The sequence below is a fragment of the Giraffa tippelskirchi genome, chromosome 4 (genome assembly GCF_054371585.1).
Source record: "Giraffa tippelskirchi isolate mGirTip1 chromosome 4, T2T-mGirTip1v1.2.pri, whole genome shotgun sequence".
Lineage (NCBI taxonomy): Eukaryota > Metazoa > Chordata > Mammalia > Artiodactyla > Giraffidae > Giraffa > Giraffa tippelskirchi.
In genome coordinates, this window is record NC_137278.1 from 147446255 (window position 1) to 147467208 (window position 20954).

Here is a 20954-nt window from a genome sequence, read left to right on the forward strand (position 1 = left end):
ACTCCGGTATTCTTGCCTGGGAAATCCCATGGACAGAGGAGCCTGGCGAGCTACAGTCCATGGGGTCGCAAAGCGCAACTAAACAACATCAAGAAAGAATGAGATGGGTATTTGTTGAACGGAAGGATGAAAGGGGACTTCGTTTTTATCACTTTTAGCAACTCTCCTGGTCAGAGGATTTAAGAAACTTGTGGAGGAAAATCTGAGAAAACCTTCACTTCAGATGACACTGAGAATGTAACTCATTTTCTCTCCCACCCTAACCTGAAGCAAACTCCTTTTTCCAGCCCAACTGAAGCATTTGAAAAAGCAGAGACATTACTTTGCCAACAAAGGTCCATCTAGTCAAAGCTATGGTTTTTCTAGTAGTCATGTATGGATGTGAGAGTTGGACTATAAAGAAAGCTGAGCGCTGAAGAATTGGTGCTTTTGAACTGTGGTGTTGGAGAAGACTCTTGACAGTCCCGTGTACTGCAAGGAGATCCAACCAGTCCATCCTAAAGGAAATCAGTCCTGAATATTCATTGGAAGGACTGATGCTGAAGCTGAAACGCCAATACTCTGGCCACCTGATGCGAAGAACTGACTCATTGGAAAAGACCCTGATGCTGGGAAAGACTGAAAGCAGAAGAGGACGACAGAGGATGAGATGGTTGGATGGCACCACCGACTCAATGGACATGAGTTTGAGTAAACTCCGGGAGTTGGCGATGGACAGGGAGCCCTGGCGTGCTTCAGTCCATGGGGTCGCAAAGAGTCGGACACTACTGAGCGACTGAAGGGAACTGAACTAACTCAAGGTTCGAGGCGACATCATCGATTGGTTGGGGCTTGGCTCGGGCGTGGCCGCTCGGCTAGTTGGGGCTGGATCGCTTCCTCAGGAAGTGGCCTGGAGGCCGTTGTGCTGGCGTCGTTAGCTTAGCTCCGCGGGGGTCTTGGGGGGTGCTGTGCGGACATGGCGGACTTCGACCCCCGCTACCCCTGCTCATCCATCGAGGACGACTTCAACTATGGCAGCTGCGTGGCCTCCGCCAGCGTGCACATCCGAATGGGTACGTCGCCGGGCCCCTCCCGGCCGCCCCTTGTCGGTCCCGCGGCGTCGCCGGCCTCTGGGGGCTGGTTTTCGGCTTCTGAGGCGAGCATCCTCCGCGACCGGGCCCTGGGGATACCGCCGATCTCTTGGGTTCAGAGGGCAGCCTTCCCTCCTCCTGCCTGTCCCCTAGCTGGGAGGAAGAGCTTTCTCCCTCCGCAGGGGCTCAGAGGGAGAGGCGAGGTGGTTCCCCAGCTGTGCGCCCAGAGACCTGAAACTGAGTCCATCCTATCGTTTTTGCTGAAGGGGTTGAAAACCTCACTAGCTTGAATTTGGCATCTTTCAGTTAAGAGAAACTTGGGTTATTTTTTTCCGTGAAAGTAAGTTTATTATATGATCATTGTGACGTACATCTGAATGGAGTTGTCTGCGTCTATGTTTTTGATCTAAGGGCTGAGTCTATGTCCTCGTCTGTTCTTTGCAATTTCTGTGTCCTGGTATGAGGCTGTGTTCACCCATCTGGAAGCCCTGCATACTCCGTACTATTGGGGTTTAATGGTGGCTTCCTCACGAAGGCATGATTGATCATTAACTCCATTTTCAGCCCTTCTCTCTTCTCAGGAGAATAGGGTGTGCGGCTGAAAATTCTAAGCTTCTAATCATGGCTCCTTTCTTGGTAACAGCTCTCATCCAGGAATTCACCCAGTCTTATCTTAGTAGAACAAAAGACCCTCCTACGAGGAAATTACCAGGAAGGAACCCTGTGTCATGGTCATTGGACCCGTGACTAAGCTGACTGCATCTATAGTTTAAAATGGTATCTGGTCTGTCAAAAATTTTTACGAATTTAAAGATAAAACAGAAATGCCCTCCTCTATTTTTTAAGCAAATTAACCTGGCTGATCTAACTAGTGTCTTAAGGGGAGCAACTGTGACTTCCAAAACTTATTTCCTCACTGCCTTTACACGAAGGAAAATGGGGTTGTTTTGAAAATGTAGTACGTATATCTTATGGAAAATACTTTTGGAATATTATATATTTAAATAGCCAAGGCTTATTGGTAGAAAACAACAAATTATGAAGCTACAGAATAATGATGTGAGAATGAAAGCTGAGTACAGTCTCTACCTTGAGCACTTTTATAGTGCCATTAAGTTAGTTTATATAATTAGTTGTTACATATGTAATATACATAATCTATTAAACTAGTCTGTTTTAGCAGTCTATTATATTTGTATTTTTGAAACACTAAGACATACTGTTTTATACTCAGAAGCACAATGTTATGATTATTTCTTACATTTCTGCAACTTTATATTTTTATTTAATGTATCATATTGAAAAATATCAGTATGTATATTTATAGCTTTATCATATTATTTTTAACTATGGTGATCATCTATAATATGTATGTTCCATAATTTATTTAATCATCCTTTCTTGATGGGTATTTAGATTGTTACTTTTCATTCTTTTTATTCCTTCAAATAGAGCTGTAGGGGCCATTCTTCCATATTGTGAATTTATCCAATTATTGCTCTATAAATTTTAAGCAGTGAAATTAATAGGTCCAAAGAATATGTGCATTTAAAATTTGATGTCATCAACTACCCAAAGAGATTGCACCTGTTGACTCTCCAGCAAACAATACATGAGGGTACATTTTATTGCACTCTCACCAACACTGAGATCATCAAACTTCTTAGTATCTGGCAATCTGGTAGATCAGGGATTAGCAAACATTTTCTCCAAAGGGCCAGATAGTAAATATTTTCAGCTTTGTGGAGTCATAATAAAGGACTCTGTGGCGCAGTTACAAAATTCTGCCATTGTCGTGAAAAAGAAGCTGCACAATTACAATTAGTCACTCAGTCTTGTCTGACTCTTTGCAACCCGTGGATTGTAGCTTGCCAGGCCCCTCTGTCCGTGGAATTATCCAGGCAAGAAAAGAAGCTATAGAGGACACAGAGATGACTGTGACTGTGCCCAGGAAAACTTTACTTATAAAATCAGGTGATGTGCTGGGTTTGGCCCTCAGCCATGGTTTACTGCCTCTTGTTGTGGGTAAAAAATGTAATCTTGTTTTAATCTACATTTTTTTTAGCCAGGTGAGTGAAGGTGAGCATTTTTCTTTTGTTTATACAACTTTATTGGGCTCCCTACTGATATTAAGGATATAGCAGTAACCAGATAATATTTGAGTTCTCTAGAGTTATTATTTGGGTGGAGGAGTAAGGGAGATAGGCCCTAAAGAGTTAAGCAAATAAATAGACTACTAGCAGTGTTAAGTTCTCTGAAGAAAAGAAACAGTGATGAGCTAGACTCTAGAGTCTAGAATAGTAGCTTAGTGGCTATTTTAGTTAAGGAATGGTCAGAGAAAGAACTTTTAAAGGAGAGGGCAGTTGTGTTGTATGAGAAGGAGCTAGCTAGGTGTATTAGTTATCTGTTGCTTTATTAAAAATTACTCCAAATTTTAGAAGCTTAAAACAACAGTTACTACTTCACACAGTTTCTGAGAATCAGAAATCTGGGAGAGGTGTAGCTAGGTGGTTCTGGCTCAGGGTGTCTTAGGAGAGTCCACTGAAGATGTGGGCTGGGACTGCAGTCAGCTGAAGACTTGACTGGGTTAAGATCTGCTTCCTGGAAACCCCACTCATGCAGATGTTGATGCAAGGCATTAATTCCTTGCCATATGACCTTCTCCATTGTCTGCGTGAGCATCATGGCGTGGTAGCTGACTTCCTCAAGAGCATGCAACCCGGGAGAGACCATTAAGGAAGCTACCGTGTCTTTTATGACCTAGTTATGATAATCACGGGCTTCCCAATTGGCTCAGTGGTAAAGAATCCATCTGCCAGTTCAGGAGATACAGGAGGTACAGGTTCAAGCCCTGGGTCCAAAAGAGCCCCTGGAGAAGGAAATGGCAACCCACTCCAGAATTCTTTTCTGAGAAAGCCCACAGACAGAGGAGCCTGGTGGGCTGCAGTCTGTGGGGTCACAAAGAGGCAGATACGACTGAGCACACATGCACATGTCATGTAGGGCCTGTAGGCCACTTAAAAACTTTAAAATTTTATTGTAAGCAGAAGGGAAACCATTTGAAGTATTTAAGCAGGGAGTCACATGATAAGGATTACTTTACAAAAAGATAGCTGTCAACAGCTATGGGACTATAGGTGGGACCACTGAAAGCATGGAGACCAATTAGAAGGCTACTGTAACAGTGCAGGTGCTAGATCATAAGACTGACTGGAAATGTAGCAAAGGAGACCAAAGAGGTGGATGACTTTGCAAGTAGAAGCTACAGTAGTTGTTGATGGATTGGGAAAAGAAAAGGGAATCAGAGGTGACTCCTACATTTTTGGCTTGGGGGAGGTTGGTATTGGTTACAGATTGGGTAGAAATGAAAAGTTCATGTTTCAGCCTCTCAAGTTTGAGTAGAAAGGGGAGAAGTAAAAGTAGAAAGCAGAAAAGTAGAAAGGCAGAAATAGGACTCAAAAAAAAAAAAACCTGAAAGATTGCAGTTTGACTTGTTTTCTTATCAGATCTTTTATTTTTTTCTGTAGGTGTGTATGTATATCTTTTGCCACTTTTTATATTAGTTATTCAAAATGGGTGTCAAATGTTACTTTTTGTGGGATTTGATTTAAGTTCTCATTTTTAGAGTATAGAGGACTTCCCTGGGCATCCAGTGGTTGAAAGTCCACGTTGAAATGCAGGGGACACCAGTTTGATCCTGATCCAGGAAGATCCCACATGCCAAGGAGCAACTAAAGCCTATGCGCCACAACTATCGAGCCTGTGCTCTAGAGCCCAGGAGCCACAGCTACTGAAGCCCGTGTGCCCTAGAGAGTAGCCATCGCAATGAGAAGCCCATGCAACTAGAGAGTAGCCCCCACTCACTGCAACTAGAGAAAAGCCCTTACAGCAGTGTACACCCAGCACAACCAAAAAATAAATAAATAATCTTATATTTTTAAAAAGATGTAATGGGAGGGCCTTGAAGAATTAAGTCTTTAGTATTTATGAACATTCTCTTATTCTTATAAAATATTTATTTTACTACTTGATATTTGGCAGACATGCCATCAAAGCACTTCATCATTCCTTGAGGAATGAGGTCTTTAGTGGGAATTTTTTTCAAAGACAACATTTATCGTATGCATATTGTCATGAGAGTCAAGAGACAGCATCACACCTTTTGTTGGGTAAAAATCATTCCACAGTGTTGTTCTTGCCTAAGAACAGTGCTCTATGGAAATTGTGTGGCTCCATTATTGTTTCAGAATAATACCTTTTCTCTGACTGGCAAAATTCACTTTTCATTAATTCAATATGTTTATTTAAAAGCAAATAAAATTTAATGAGTATTTATTCCATGCCAAGGGCTTCCCAGATGGCTCAGAGGTAAAGAAACTGCCTGCCAATGCAGGAGATGCATGAGATGTGAGTTCGATCCCTGGGTTGGGACTATCCCCTGGAGAAGGAAATGGCAACCCACTCCAGTATTCTTGCTTGGAAAATCCCACAGACAGGGGGGCCTGGTGGGCTGTAGTCCACAGGGTCACAGAGAGTTGGACCAGAGTTAGTGATTAAACAACATTCTGTGCCATCCCCTGGCTGAGTGCTAGGGACTCATGCTGAGTCGTGTCCTAAAATAGGAAGCTTAAAATGAATATTATTATCCTATTATTAGGGAGCTCTTTAGTCTTCATAGTCTAATAGTGAAGGACAAGTAGACTTATCACTATAAAATAAAGTGCTTAAAAGTCTGTTTAGGGTACTTCAGGAATATGAGGAACTCTTTGTGACCCTGTGGACTGTAGCCCACCAGCCTCCTCTGTCTGTGGGATTCTGCAGGCAAGAATACTGGAGTGGGTTGCCGTGCCCTTCTGCAGATCTTCCTGACTCAGGGATCGAACCCACATCTCTTATTATATCTCCTGCATTAGCAGGTGTGTTCTTCACCACTAGCGCCACCTGGGAAGTCTTCTGTGTATCAGAAGACTTTTATAAATATTTTTAGATCATTGCACTTTGGAGTTGATTTATGAATGTTGGTAACGTATTTTGAAAGTAAGAATTTCTTTTATAGAAACTAGAGGCAAAGGTACTAGAAGTGAGAAATAAAAATAGGTGAGTGAAAGTAAGTTTATATATTATTTGCCTTTTATGGAGAAGTTTCATTTTAGGGAAACATTTGCAGTGCTTGGAAATTAAGATTCCTTTTTAAATTTTGTATCTAACCATATGCTTTTTATTCCTGCTTTTCAGCTTCAAGATAGCTTCATTATTTAAAATGTTCTGTTTTTAATACTTTGCTTTGTTGTATGTTGCACAAATATGCATTTGATTGTTGCGTTTTGAGGGAAACATTTGTATTCTGGCCCATTAACTTAATTTTTTTAAGCTCATGCTTCCTGAAGTATAGTTAACAAAATTTTTTATTTTCTGGGAGGCTTTTTTTTTTAAGTTACAGTTGTGATATTTGGATTAAGATTTAAGAAGGAACTTACATAGTATTTAATGTGTCTAAGAAGAAACCTGATCTTGCTGTACTCTGATAAATGTTTAAGAAAATAGTCATGTGTAACTTTTTTCTTTTTCAGCCTTTCTAAGAAAAGTCTACAGCATCCTTTCTCTGCAAGTTCTCTTAACTACAGTGACATTGGCATTTTTTTTATACTTTGATTCTATACGGACATTTGTACATGAAAGGTAAGGTAATGACATGATTCTGAATCATTTTCAACCACTGCATGTGACTGAAAGGGCATAAGATGAGCAAAGGTAGTTTTTCTATTAACTTTTGAGGTTAGAATGTAAAGAAGATTCATTATTAACTCTTGCAAGTAAATTTTTACAAGAAAAATAATCTACAATATGATATTTACCTCTAACCTTTTTAGCCTGGTTTCATAGAGTTAATCCCTCATTTCCATTAAGAATTTTTATTGAATGCAACTTTTTGTGTGTGTCTTTATTAGACTTATGCCCTGTCCCCAAAGCCCAAGACAGTGCTTGAAAAGTAAAGGTACTTAAAAAAAGTTAAATTTACCTTAGTGTTAGTTCACAACTAGGAAAATTTCACTGAAAACCTTTCGGAGGAGTTCCATATGGTTCTTCCCTAATTTGTTTAAGATTTGACCTCCAAAATAATTATTTCCATGGGTAAGAGTAATATAGACTTTATATTAAAGAAAAGGAAAAGTAAAGAATGAATATTTTCTTACAAGTAGATAATTTCTGTCCTCCCTTTACAAAAGGGGAATCTTGAACTATTAGTTTGCTATTTGGAGTAAATTCTTTAAGTTACAGCTATATAGTAAATGCCCTAAAAAAGTAGTTAGGTATAAAATTTTTATTATTTAATAGTTTTTCTTTATTGAATTTTAGTTTTAAAAAAAAGAGTATGCTAATTGAAAAAATTATTCAATATAATAGAAATTCATGAAGTAAAAAGGTTACATTTTCCACATTCATTGTGGGAAGATTCTTTGTCTTCCTGCTCCTTCCCATCTCACAGTCCTCAAATTATCCCCATGGAAAAATCATTTCTTTGGTCAATTTGGTGTAGATCCTTCCAAATTTTTTTTCCGGTACTTTCATGAACACATAGAGAAATTTTATTATTAAATTGGATGTTATTTATGGTATTTTTTTAAGTTGAGAATGCTTTTAATTTTTTGTCTTTCAGTCCTGCCTTTATTTTGGTGTTGGCCCTTGGATCTTTGGGTTTGATTTTAGCCTTGACTGTAAATAGACATAAGCATCCCCTTAACTTATACCTGCTTTTTGGATTTGTAAGTACTTTCACAATGTGTTCCCTTAACATTTATTCCTGAGTTTTAAATTTATTTATTTGAATGCATATATATATATGTAACAATAGCAGAACCAAATTAATGAGTTTTTTAAAAAATCAAGGCATTACCTTTATGATAATTGTCTATCAGATAAAATCTAACTAGAGTAAGCAAATAAAACAAAGATGTATTAAGGGAAAGAAGCTTGAGGATGAAGCTCAGTATCCCTAACTCTTATTTAGGATATGAGTTCAGCTACTTTTGACATAGCTTAAACAAGATAGTTTACTTCTCTTTCATATAAAAATCTGAATGATGGTTTAGTGAAGTTGTCAGGGGCCCAGACACTGCTATAGTTCAGACATATCTAAAGTTGCATCGTATAAGATAGCTCACTACCATACCTGCATTTTATCTATTTAAAAAATGAGAAAGGAGAGGGCGAACCTCTTTGCTTCTCAGAGTTGTATGTCTCTCTGTTCGCATTCTATTGACTAGAATATAGTCACACTATATTCTAGCTTCTGGATCTAGATTCTTGCAGATCTAGCTGCAAGGGAAGCTGAAAACGTAATGCTTAATCTAAACAGGTATCAGTCCAGTTCAGTGGCTCAGTCGTGTCTGACTCTTTGTGACCCCGTGAACCGCAGCACACCAGGCCTCCCTGTCCATCACCAACTCCCTGAGTCCACCTAAACCCATGTCCATCGAGTTGGTGATGCCATCCAGCCATCTCATCCTCTGTCGTCCCCTTCTCCTCCTGCCCTCAATCTTTCCCAACATCTGGGTCTTTTCCAATGAGTCAGCTCTTTGCATCAGGTGGCCAAAGTATTGGAGTTTCAGCTTCAACATCAGTCCTTCCAATGAACACCCAGGACTGATCTCCTTTAGGATGGACTGGTTGGATCTCCTTGCAGTCCAAGGGACTCTCAAGAGTCTTCTCCAACACCACAGTTCAAAAGCATCAATTCTTCAGTGCTCAGCTTTCTTTATAGTCCAACTCGCACATCCATACATGACCACTGGAAAAACCATAGCCTTGATTATGCAGACCTTTGTTGACAAAGTAATGTCTCTGGTTTTTAATATGCTGTCTAGGTTGGTCATAACTCCTTCCAAGGAGTAAGTGTCTTCTAATTTCATGGCTGCAATCACCATCTGCAGTGAATTTGGAGCCCAGAAAAATAAAGTCTGACACTGTTTCCACTGTTTGCCCATCTATCTGCCATGAAGTGATGGGATCAGATGCCATGATCTTAGTTTTCTGAATGTTGAGCTTTAAGCCAACTTTTTCACTCTCCTCTTTCACTTTCCTCAAGAGGCTCTTTAGTTCTTCTTCACTTTCTGCCATAAGGGTGGTGTCATCTGCATATCTGAGGTTATTGATATTTCTCCCGGCAATCTTGATTCCAGCTTGTGCTTCCTCCAGCCCAGCGTTTCTCATAATGTACTCTGCAAATAAGTTAAATAAGCAGGGTGGCAATATACAGCCTTGACATACTCCTTTTCCTATTTGGAACCAGTCTGTTGTTCCATGTCCAGTTCTAACTGTTGCTTCCTGACCTGCATACAGATTTCTCAAGAGGCAGGTCAGGTGGTCTGGTATGCCCATTTCTTTCAGAATTTTCCAGTTTATTGTAATCCACACAAAGGCTTTGGCATAGTCAATAAAGCAGAAATAGATGTTTTTCTGGTCCTCTCTTGCTTTTTTAATGATCCATTAGATGTTGGCAATTTGATCTCTGGTTCCTCTGCCTTTTCTAAAACCAGCTTGAACATCTGGAAGTTCATGGTTCACGTATTGCTGAAGCCTGGCTTGGAGAATTTTGAGCATTACTTTACTAGCGTGTGAGACGAGTGCAATTGTATGGTAGTTTGAGCATTCTTTGGCATTGCCTTTCTTTGGGATAGGAATGAAAACTGACCTTTTCTAGTCCTGTGGCCAGTGCTGAGTTATTCATATTTGCTGGCATATTGAGTGCAGCACTTTCACAGCATCATCTTTCAGGATTTGAAATAGCTCAACTGGAATTCCATCACCTCCACTAGCTTTGTCATAGTGATGCTTCCTAAGGCCCACTTGACTTCACATTCCAGGATGTCTGGCTCTAGGTGAGTGATCACACCATCATGATTATCTGGGTCGTGAAGATCTTTGCCTAAACTGGTATATGTTTAGTCAAAATTCTGTTACCAAGAAAGAAAAAAAGAATATTGGATGACAGTTTCAAGACTCTGCCACACCAAAGTACTATCTAAATATTCTATTCTTCCCATGTTTGTTTGTGTGAGGTAGTGAGGTTTCTTAAATGTGCATGTGATTTGCAGTTTCATCTTTGTTTACATTATAAAGAGTGAGAAAAATAGAATTTTCTGTATCACTTCTAGAATCTCCCTGTTACAGATATGAAAAATCTAGTTGAGTTTAAGGAGTAGTGGTATCACAACTGGAATCTGTTCTCATGGAAATACGCTGGTTGTCCTATGGTTGGGACTCATTGCTTTTACTGCTGTGGTTGGGGAACTAAGATACCACAAACTGTGCAGCACAGTCAAAAAAAGAAAAGAATCTAAATATTTTCATTTAATACATTGAGATCTCATTTTCATTATGGTGGGCTTATTATTTGTCCCATATACTTCAAAAAGCTGCTCTGGCCACCTGATGCGAAGAGCTGACTCATTGGAAAAGACCCTAATGCTGGGAAAGATTGAGGGTAGGAGGAGAAGGGGACCACAGAGGATGAGATGGCTGGATGGCATCATCGACGCGATGGACATGGGTTTGGGTGGACTCAGGGAGTTGGTGATGGACAGGGAGGCCTGGCTTGCTGCAGGTCATGGGGTCGCAAGGAGTCGGACACGACTGAGCGACTGAACTGAACTGAAGCTAAAATGAGATCATGGGTATGAAATCACCTTGAATTCCTGGAAATCAGAACATGTACTTAACATAGTATAAATTTTACATGCATCTATGTAATTTCAGTCTCTTTTTCTTAGACACTGTTGGAATCTCTGACTGTGGCCTTTGTTGGTAAGCCATAATTATGTTTCTGTATATTACAGTAACTTTTTAATGTGGCTAAATCTTTTGGGTAAAAAAGTGTTTGGGGCTAAAGCTTAACATCATGTAATGTCATATTCAAAAATGTGGTATAGAATGAAGAATTCCTGAAATATAAGCAAAAAGTAAATGTTTATATAGTTCAGCTGAATTTAGAGGAAGTTGAAAAGAATTAGGAAAACAACAGGAACAGAGAACAATATTCATTTTGTTTATCCAACAAGACAACATCAGATACTTCCCTGGCAATCCAGTGGTTAATCACTCTGCCCTTCCACTGCAGAGGATATGGGTTCGATCCCTGGTCAGGGAACTAAAAATCTCACATGCTGCATAGCGCAGCCAAAAATAAAAAAAAAAAATAGACAACTATAGCTAATCTTTTTCCTTGTTTAAAGGGATCTTAAAAGAACCATGCTCTTTCATCACATGAGCTCAGTATCTCAAATTGCCTGCACTGAACTGTACCTTATTACATCCTCATATTTTATCAGATGGCACTACACGAAACAATAGTCATTTCTCTTTTGTATTTTGTATTAAATATATATAATATTTAAAAGGAAGTATCTCCTATAATTATTTGATGTACCCTATATAATAATACCTCAAGTAAAAAATTTTGTGATTAACAATAAAAATTCTGATTGTTTCAAAATTATTTATCTGGGGTACCAAAAAAGATCAGAATTTACTGCTACTGTCAATAGCAGTAAATCGTGGATCCTTATTGTTAAAGTATTTATCTCTTCTTATTTTGTCATTACTGTTTTAAACTTTTTCATGCTAGGTTTTGTTTTGTCTATACGTTTTTTGGTAATTCATCTCTTCTTTTTATAAAAGAATCAGAATATAAATAAATAATAACAACCACCAAACTAAATAGGGTTGAAATTTCTCAACATGGAAAGGAAGTATTAGTACTTACTTATTATTAGTGTTATTATCTATTAATGTTACTTACTACTGTTATTAAGTCCATCTCTGTCCTCTCTGGCACTCACCATTTGTAAGGGATGTTGGAGAGAAATGGAATCCACCCGAACTTACACTGAAATTTCTGAGAAGCAAAAGTGATTTCATGTTTTATCTTTTCTGCATTCATCTTCTTAACCCTGTATGGGATAAATAAAGTCTAACTACTTAGGAACAGAAGGAACTTGGATAATTTATGCCCCTCAAATTAAAAATTACTTAAATGGATTTGAGTTCAAAACACTCAATTCCCTTTAAAGAGGTTATAATTCAGTATTCTGTAAAATGTTAAGCAGTTTTATTACAATAGCTATAGTCAGTCTAGATGGTCATTCTAAAATTTCTGAAGTAAATTCGATATATATCCAGTAAACCCCAATAATGTACTCCAGGATAATGCAGACTTGGATATAAAGCAATTCATGGTTGGTTTCTATTTCCTACAGTGCTGGTGAATGGCAGACAACCCCAGACAGCCCCAATATTTTTCTTGCCTAGGAATTCCCAACCAGCCACAGGACCCAGAACCATCACTGTTGATTGTTTAAGCCATAGTTGACAGTCACCACAAATGGTGATAAACTGCAGCTGGGATAGAAATATGTGAAAATCATTTCACCATATTCCCTAAACTCCTAAACCAGCTAGCTGTGTATTGTCTTCTAGCCATTTCTTTAACTTCCTAATAATGTGACCCCCTTACGTTATATGTTTTGGAGCCTGCTTATTGCACTATGGGTATGGCTTTATCATACAAGAGTTGAAGACTGAATAAGGAATCTTCTCAGAATTGTTTTTATTGGCAAGTAGTACAGGACAAAATAAGGCATTTCTATTATATGACAGGAAAAAAAGCTTTTATATTGTTTATATGTATTTTTAATCAGTTTTTTGTAATTTTACAGTTACTTTCTATGATGTGTATGTTGTCCTGCAAGCTTTCATACTGACTTGTGCAGTATTTCTTGGTTTGACTGTATATACTCTACAGTCTAAGAGAGATTTCAGCAAATTTGGAGCAGGGTAAGTGATATATTTATCATGGCTATGATAGGTAGATATCTTTAATACTACCTAGCTTTGAGAGAGGTGCTATACTGTTAGCTTTGGATACTTTAAAAATGGAGGTAATGAGAAGTCATCCCTTTGGGTACTAGGGCCCTACTCTCCTGGAGCATACATGATAGGAGAAGGAAAGTAGCTTTGAGTTTTTTGCTTCACCTCTATATTGAAAGGGAGGTGAATGCCCTAAAATTTAAACTTTCTAGAGAGGGTATCGGAGAAGGCAGTGGCACCCCACTCCAGTACTCTTGCCTGGAAAATCCCATGGACAGAGGAGCCTGGTAGGCTGCAGTCCATGGGGTAGCTAAGAGTCGGACACGACTGAGTGACTTCACTTTCACTTTTCACTTTCATGCATTGGAGAAGGAAATGGCAACCTACTCCAATGTTCTTGCCTGGAGAATTCCAGGGACGGGGGAGCCTGGTGGGCTGTCGTCTATGGGGTCGCACAGAGTCGGACACGACTGAAGCCACTTAGCAGCAGCAACAGCAGAGAGGCTATAGGCTTGCATGCTTTATAAATGGTATGAAATTTACCTGAATTATTTAGATCTTAATATAAATGTTAGAAATGTTACCATCCACATCTTTGTGGCAAAAGCAAGGTAATTGTGACCCAGGTGCTGGAGAAGTCTGCATGAACTTTAAATCTTTTTGATCCATCCTAAGTAACCTGTATCCTTCTTCAAACTAATATAAGGAATGATCCTGTTTATATTAGGATAATGGTACTGTGTTGCCCTCACCTTGGTAAGAATGCATAGAATCTTTCCTAAGTTTATAATGGCTTTCTTTTGGCACATAATCACCCAAACATTTTCTGTTCTTTTTTCCTGTTACAACACTAAAAATTTACAAGTAGTCTAGTCTTGCAAAACTTTCTTTCCTCCCCCTTTTTTCCTGGTACTCCAGATAGTGGAGATAGTGAAGTGACTGGGAGGTCTGGTGTGCTGCAGTCCATGGGGTCACAAGGAGTTGGACACGACTTAGCGACTGAACAATCACCAGATTATCAGAAGTCTCTACTGGGATAAAATATTAATTGGTCAGCTAACACTGACAATTGTGCAGGATGCATAAACAGTTGTATTAGAATGGAGTTTGATTTAAGAAGCTATATATATATATATATATATATATTTTTTTTTTTGCTTCCTGTTTTGTGTATGTGTTAGGCTCTGTTCTTCTAGGAAGCAATTAAGTTCTTTGGAAATTGTCTGAACCTTTTGAGGCTTGTTTTTAAGCTCTGTTGCTGCTGCTGCTAAGTCACTTCAGTCGTGTCCGACTCTGTGCGACCCCATAGACGGCAGGCCACCAGGCTCCGCCGTCCCTAGGATTCTCCAGGCAAGAAAACTGGAGTGGGTTGCCATTTCCTTCTCCAGTGCATGAAAGGGAAAAGTGAAAGTGAAGTCGCCCAGTCATGTCCAACTCTTAGTGACCCCATGGACTGTAGCCTACCAGGCTCCTCCGTCCATGGGAGTTGCCAGGCAAGAGTACTGGAGTGGGGTGCCATTGCCTTCTCCATTAAGCTCTGTTAGCTGGATCCAGAACAGCTTTTAGTTTAGGGCCAATTTGGCCCCACTCTTGATAGTATCCTTCTGAGGATTACTCAAAGCCTCATGCCTCAGGTCTTTCCACTCTGGCTGATGTGAATCAAAACTATTCCTGGCTTTAGTGAGTCTGAGGATTTTTCTGCCTGGTTCTCTCTGGTGGTTCTTTCTCCAGACTTTGGTACTTCCTCAGAAGTATGCATTGATAAGTACTCAGCTAAAGACTGGAGGAGAACCCTCTGCATGCCACCAGAACTCTCTGTATAACTCTTGTTTTCTCTAGAACTTGGACCTGCAAAGTCTACCACTTTAGCTTCTCTGACCTCTGAATCCTCATCTCTTCAACTCAAGGAAACCACAAAGCTGCATATGGATTCCTGTCCCTGGACTGTGGCCTTGGGAACTCTAGCTGGGTCATTTGTAGAGCTCACCTTCTTTGTTTCCCTTATCTCAGGAATCATTGTCCTGTGCTGTTTATTGTTTGAAAACTGTTGTTTCGTATATTTTGTCTCATTTTTATTTAAGGAAGGAGCATAAATTTGGTCAGTGTACTTCTTGTGGCCTGAGGCAGCAGATGTATATTCAGGCTTCCAAGTCTCAGATTAATAGGACTGACTTCCTAGATGTGCTTTGTCATATAATTATACCTTACATATATAATACATAATTTTATTTAATATATATAATGAATGATAACTCATAAAATTATAGCAGTGGCAAATTTATGTGCATAAATTAAGTTTTTTAATACATCAGAATAAAACAGTGTACATTGGGAACTCTAATGGATATGTGTGTTCACAGAATAATTTGTTATTTGGTTAAAAATACAATTATGCTTCATTGGTAAATTTATATATTTTCAAGAAGTTGTATAGCTCTCTGAATTAAATGATATTTTGCTTATGTCAATATTTTCTTTATATTCCAATTGAAAACTTTAAAAATCATACAATATTCTAAATTATTAAAATTTTTGTTTTTATAGACTGTTTGCTGGCTTGTGGATTTTGTGTTTGTCAGGAATCTTGAGGGTAAGTTATTTTAGAATGGTAACTTGAAATACAAATAATCTCAAAAAGCTATAAGAGACATGTTATAGTAGGCCACTGGTTACAATTATCTGGAACATTTGTGTGTAGAATGATTTTAAAATGATATTTTAAAAATCAAGGTCTTATGTTAATATTATTGGTTTAAAGAAAGATGAACGAATGAGTTAAACGAAATAGAAAGAGGCCCTCAGTTGCAATTGCTGATTTTCAAGTGGCACATGTAATTCTGAGTAAGAAATAGATTTTAAATAATTTATGTTTGGAATGGTACTGTTCAAAGTCAGGTGGGTAATTTAATAGAAAGGAGGATATTCATTGGTTCCTCCATTCACCCTTTCATCCAACACAAGTGGACCTGCCCTGCGTTTTTCTACTTTTAACATTTGTATTCAAAGTTGTACAGAATTATTAAATATATATGTAGCATATAAGTAACTTAAGTATTCTTAATGCTGTTCTTAAATCTAAAACTATTACACTAATCTCTTGCCTTTAGTTGTTTTTTTACAGTGAGACAGTGGAGTTGGTCTTGGCTGCCGGGGGAGCCCTTCTTTTCTGCGGATTCATCATCTATGACACACACTCACTGATGCACAGGCTGTCACCTGAAGAGTATGTATTAGCTGCCATCAACCTCTACTTGGATATCATCAATCTCTTCTTGCACCTGTTGCGGGTTTTGGAAGCAGTTAATAGAAAGTGATTGAAAGCAGTATATAGAAACTGATTCAATAAGTAATAAAGTTTGAGATATAATTGTTAAATACTTTTAAGATCTTATTTGTATGCTGTGTATTATATTATAAAGTATAAATCTCCTTTGACTAGATTTTAATCTTATTTAGAAAGGAAAAAGTATGAAAGATAAACTACAGGAAATTATTCAGTATTATAAAATCATATTAAAATGTTAATGACATTTCATTATAGTATGATGCATTAAAAATTAGAACTGTGCTTAAGTCAGTTATTTTGACATAAAATTTAACATTCTTAGTTTTTAAAGTACAGGTTTCATTTAAAAATTATAGCAGTATACCAGTGACCATTAAAACTTTAGCAAATTCCTGACTGCATTCATTTGTTAGGGTGCCATAACAAAGTACCACAGATTGCATGGCTTAAACAGAAATTTATTTTCTAAAGTTCTGGAGGTTGGAAGTGTGAGGTCAAGGTGGGGTTGATTTCTTTGGCGGTCTCTCTCTTGCCTGAATGATGGTCATCTCCCTGTGTCTTCACGTGGACTTCTCTCTGTACTTGTATCCAAATTTCCTCCTTTTGTAAGGATACCAGTCATATTGGACTAGGGCCCACCCTAATGACTTCATTTTACTTTAATTACCTCTTTATAAAGATTCTGTCTCCAAATACAGTCACATTCTGAGGTACCAGGAATTGGGACTTTGCACTGGTCCTAATGTTTGCATTCACTAAATAATTTGTTGAAACCTAATGGCCCCTGTGATGCTACGAGGAGATAGGGCTTTTGGGATGTGCTTAGGTCATGAGGATGGAGTTCTCAAGAATGGGATTAGTGCTCTTTTTATAAAAGAGAGCCCACAGACACCCCTTACCCTTTTCTGCCACATGAGCTGATGATGAAAAGACAGTCTATGAACCAGGAAGACGACCTTTAAACTAGACACTGAATATGCCTGCACCTTGATCTTGGACTTCCCAGTCTCTAGAACTGTGAGAAGTAAATTGTTGTTGTTTATAAACCACCCAGTCTGTATAGTGTTTTGTTTTGGCTGCCCAAATAGATTAAGACAGACTTCACTATGTGAATTTTCAGGGGGTACAACTCAGCCTGTAACGCTCACTAAGTTGCATAATGCTATACTCAAGTTAACATTAGCATCGTAGGTAAGAGAATCGAAATTGGAGTCCTTACTGTGTAGCCAACTGGTGATTTGACCTTTGGCACGTTACTTATCCTTCCTTCCTCAGGTCTTTTACCTCATCTTTATAATGGGAATAACACCATCTTCTTTATTGATTGTTATAAGGATTAAGTGAGATGAATATATCATATAAACTAAGTGTTTATTAATGTTACCTGCTGTTATTAATGTTACTATTGTTGGTCCAAAGGGAGAATGTACTGAATTGTGACTAAAGATAATAAATAAGCAAATGCAGATAATGACATTTAAAAAATGTAAAACAATACCGTTTTTTAAAATTTATTTTTAATTAGAGGATAAGTGTTTTACAATGTTGTATTGGTTTCTATATATATATATCCCCTCCCTCTTGAGCCTCTCTCCTACCCCTGTAGGTCATCACAGAGCACCGAGCTGAGCTCCCCGTGTTAACAACAGCTTCCTACTAGCTATCTCTTTTACACATGGTAGTGTGTATGGCAGCACTACTCTCAATTCATCCCACCCTCTCTTTCCCCATTGTGTCCACAAGTCCATATTCTATGTCTGCATCTCTATTCCTGCCCTGCAGATAGGTTCAGCAGTACCAGTACCATATAGATTGCATATATATGCATTAAAATATGATACTTGTTTTTCTCTTTCTGACTTACTTCACTCTGTAACAATACCATTTTCTTCACTCTGTAACAAGGTCATTTTTTTTTTACCCAGCAAATCATTGTTCGGTTCGGGAAATATAGTTTCTTTAACCACTGGTATAGTTATTATATTTTGTAAAAACAACCACCATCATTCATATATTATTGCATCAATGAATTTTATATGGCTCCTCCTTTTTTTACTGTCACAATCAGTACTGCCATGTACATCCCTGTATTTCCCCCAATGTGCATAGATATGAGAGTTTGCCTAGGTAGGGAATATACCTAGCAGTAGAACTGTTGGATAAAAGGGCATATGCAACCTCAGTTTATTACCATAAGTAAAGGTGAAAATATGCAGACTGCACAAAGTGGAATTAGCAGGACTTTGACAGAGTGACAGGCACCTGAATGTACAAGTACAGCAGGGAAATAGGAAAATAGGAAAGAGAAGTATCTGAGAACTGTTTGTATTGAATATAATTTGGGCAAAGTGCAGTAGGCCCTACTGCCCACGTTCATTTCTTTGCTGCAGATCTCACACCTGGCTTTTATCCACTTGATCCACTTCTTGGAATTAGTGGTGTCAGCAGCTGGTTGTGGGTCTTTTGGAGCAGCTGGGAAGTTAGGTTCTTTCTGCTTGTTCATCTTTGTAAAGCTTTGTTTTGAAATCCCCGTCACCTAGTGCCTGGGCAACAAGGAGTTACCATCTGAATCCCATTAGTCTTCCTAGTCCTTCCTAAGTGACAGAGTAGGAGTTCCGTGGGTGAGGTCTCACTGTAGAGGCACCATTAGCTGGTGCCGGTGGTGTAGCATGGCTTTGAGATGGGAAACCATTCTGCTTGGCAGGTATTTAAGTGCCCTCCATCCCATAGGCTCCTTCTGGCTCTGTAATGGAGCTGACGCAATGTCCAGTTTGATCCTTAAGCATTATCACATCAGGGGTTAAAGTTTCCTAAAGACAGTAGTTTGGTTCCCATCATCTTTGTATAGCCAGCACAGTGCCTATCACAGAATGCATACTCAAATGTATGAATGAGGGAATGAATTAAGGATTTTTAAATATACCAAGGCCATTTAACTCTTCTGTTGGAACTGCTTTTATATGAACTGATGAGGAACATGTTAAAAAAATTTTTTTCCCTCAATAATGCAGTCTAGTTAAAGCCGCTCAGTCGTGTCCAACTCTTTGTGACCCCATGGATAGTCCATGGAATTTTCCAGACCAGAATACTGAAGCCGGTAGCCGTTCTCTTTTCCAGGGGATCTTCCCAGCCCAGGGATCAAACTCAGGTCTCCCGCACTGCAGGTGGATTCTTTACCAGCTGAGCCACCAGGGAAGCCCAATGCAATCTAGGATTCAACCTTTTAAAGCATCAGTTGTGCAGAATTATAGCATATATTTAAAACCATGACATTTTCATAACATAAGCTTTTTTAAAAATCTTTTTTGTGCCAAATATCTATTCAAAAGTCTTGGCCTGGTATGTTAAGCAAGGTGCTGTCAATTTGGACTGTCTGAAAGTGAGCTCCAATTTAAAATGCAATGTGAACATTATTTTGGGGAGAGGTGGCTAAGATCTAATATATAGTTAACTTTATAATAGAAATTCAGTTGCTGTAAAGGAATTTAATCTCTAAAGAAAGCAAGTTTTTCAAGCCTTTTTTTTTTTTAATACCATATGTTATGAGCTTTTTCCAGCTTCTGTTCCATAAAAACAAACCTTGCTGTATTCATATGGAGTTTAGTAACTTCCATATGATGCACAGTTTCTTCAAGGGTGAAAATTTAAAGAAAAAAAGGTACCCATAAATTCTTAGAACTCTTACAAGTAACCTGACAGGAGTTTACTAGGCTATGATTATAGAATTTATTTCCTGGTTTTAGATATATGTGGTAAATCTCTAGAAAATACTGCTTGCAAATAGTCCTGTGCATGTTTGAATTTATTATGTACAAATGATAAGAGTGGCCATTTGTTGAACTCTTATATCCCCTACCTTGGATTATTAGGTTGTATTAGCTTCATTCTATGGATAAGGAAGTCCAGGCTCTTGAGATATTATTCGTATCACTCACAAGAAGTGTTAGAACCATAAGTACCACAGACCTGTACGGTTCCAAAGCCAATACTATCAGAAACACATGTAAAGCAATCATAAAAAGAACTGGTGGTGTTTGTGACCAATGTGACCACCACCTACGCCGAGTGTCATAGGCTAAGCACTGTGTCTGGTATACAGTAAGTGATTAGTCAGGTAAACGTGAGTTGAACTGAAGTAGTTTGATCATTTTACCCTTTGAACTTGTATTTGGGATGAAAAGGGGGGTTTTGATTTTGGTAACAGCTTTGAAGTATAACTGACATACAATGAATTGCTCGTATTTAAAGGATATAGTTTGACAAGTTTTGACATGTGTACAACGATGAAGCCATCAGCTGGGATGGGGAAATTTAAGGGCTGCAAATAAAGATGATCTGAATTTGGCATCTAAAAGAACAGGTGACAGTGGTGAAGGTCCTGCGAACGGGGAGGCGTGACAGGAAACCTAAAGGTCGGCTCTGAGCTCCCCACCTGACCGGCAAAGTCGTCTGGCGGTTCTCTCTTCCTGGGTTGGTCTCAGGGCTATCCCGCTCACGCTCAGGACGCAGGCCTAGCTTGTGTCAAGAACCCTTGACTCGGGTACTCCGTCGCAGTCTCCGAAACCAACTTAAGAATCTATCTGGGAGGAGCCCGGCTCCAGGTACGCAACTTACCCCCAAATCAGGAAATGCGTCAGCTTGGGACTCAAGAGGACCACCCCCCCAACCCCGGCCCCCAGGACATCCGGGACATTTTGGCTCCCGGCAAGCAGCGCGCCGCCCGGGAGGGGCGG

General features: G+C 39.0%; 1 protein-coding gene across 1 annotated transcript; it reads left to right on the forward strand.

The window, feature by feature from the left end:
- Window positions 1-860: 860 nt before the first annotated feature.
- TMBIM4 (transmembrane BAX inhibitor motif containing 4) lies at window positions 861-16310 on the forward strand. Its single transcript, XM_081589893.1, has 7 exons — window positions 861-1052; window positions 6641-6749; window positions 7729-7834; window positions 10841-10874; window positions 12785-12902; window positions 15480-15525; window positions 16043-16310. Exons 1-7 carry the CDS (start codon window positions 956-958, stop codon window positions 16247-16249), a joined length of 717 nt encoding a protein of 238 aa, XP_081446019.1. The 5' UTR covers window positions 861-955; the 3' UTR covers window positions 16250-16310.
- Window positions 16311-20954: the final 4644 nt, after the last annotated feature.

Excerpts from the sequence above, each read along its gene's own strand:
- TMBIM4 (XM_081589893.1), top strand. The coding sequence starts at position 956 with ATGGCGGACTTCGACCCCCGCTACCCCTGCTCATCCATCGAGGACGAC. Across the intron at positions 1,053-6,640 it reads CAGCGTGCACATCCGAATGG|CCTTTCTAAGAAAAGTCTAC; the intron begins GTACGTCGCCGG and ends TTTCTTTTTCAG. Across the intron at positions 12,903-15,479 it reads TTCAGCAAATTTGGAGCAGG|ACTGTTTGCTGGCTTGTGGA; the intron begins GTAAGTGATATA and ends TTGTTTTTATAG.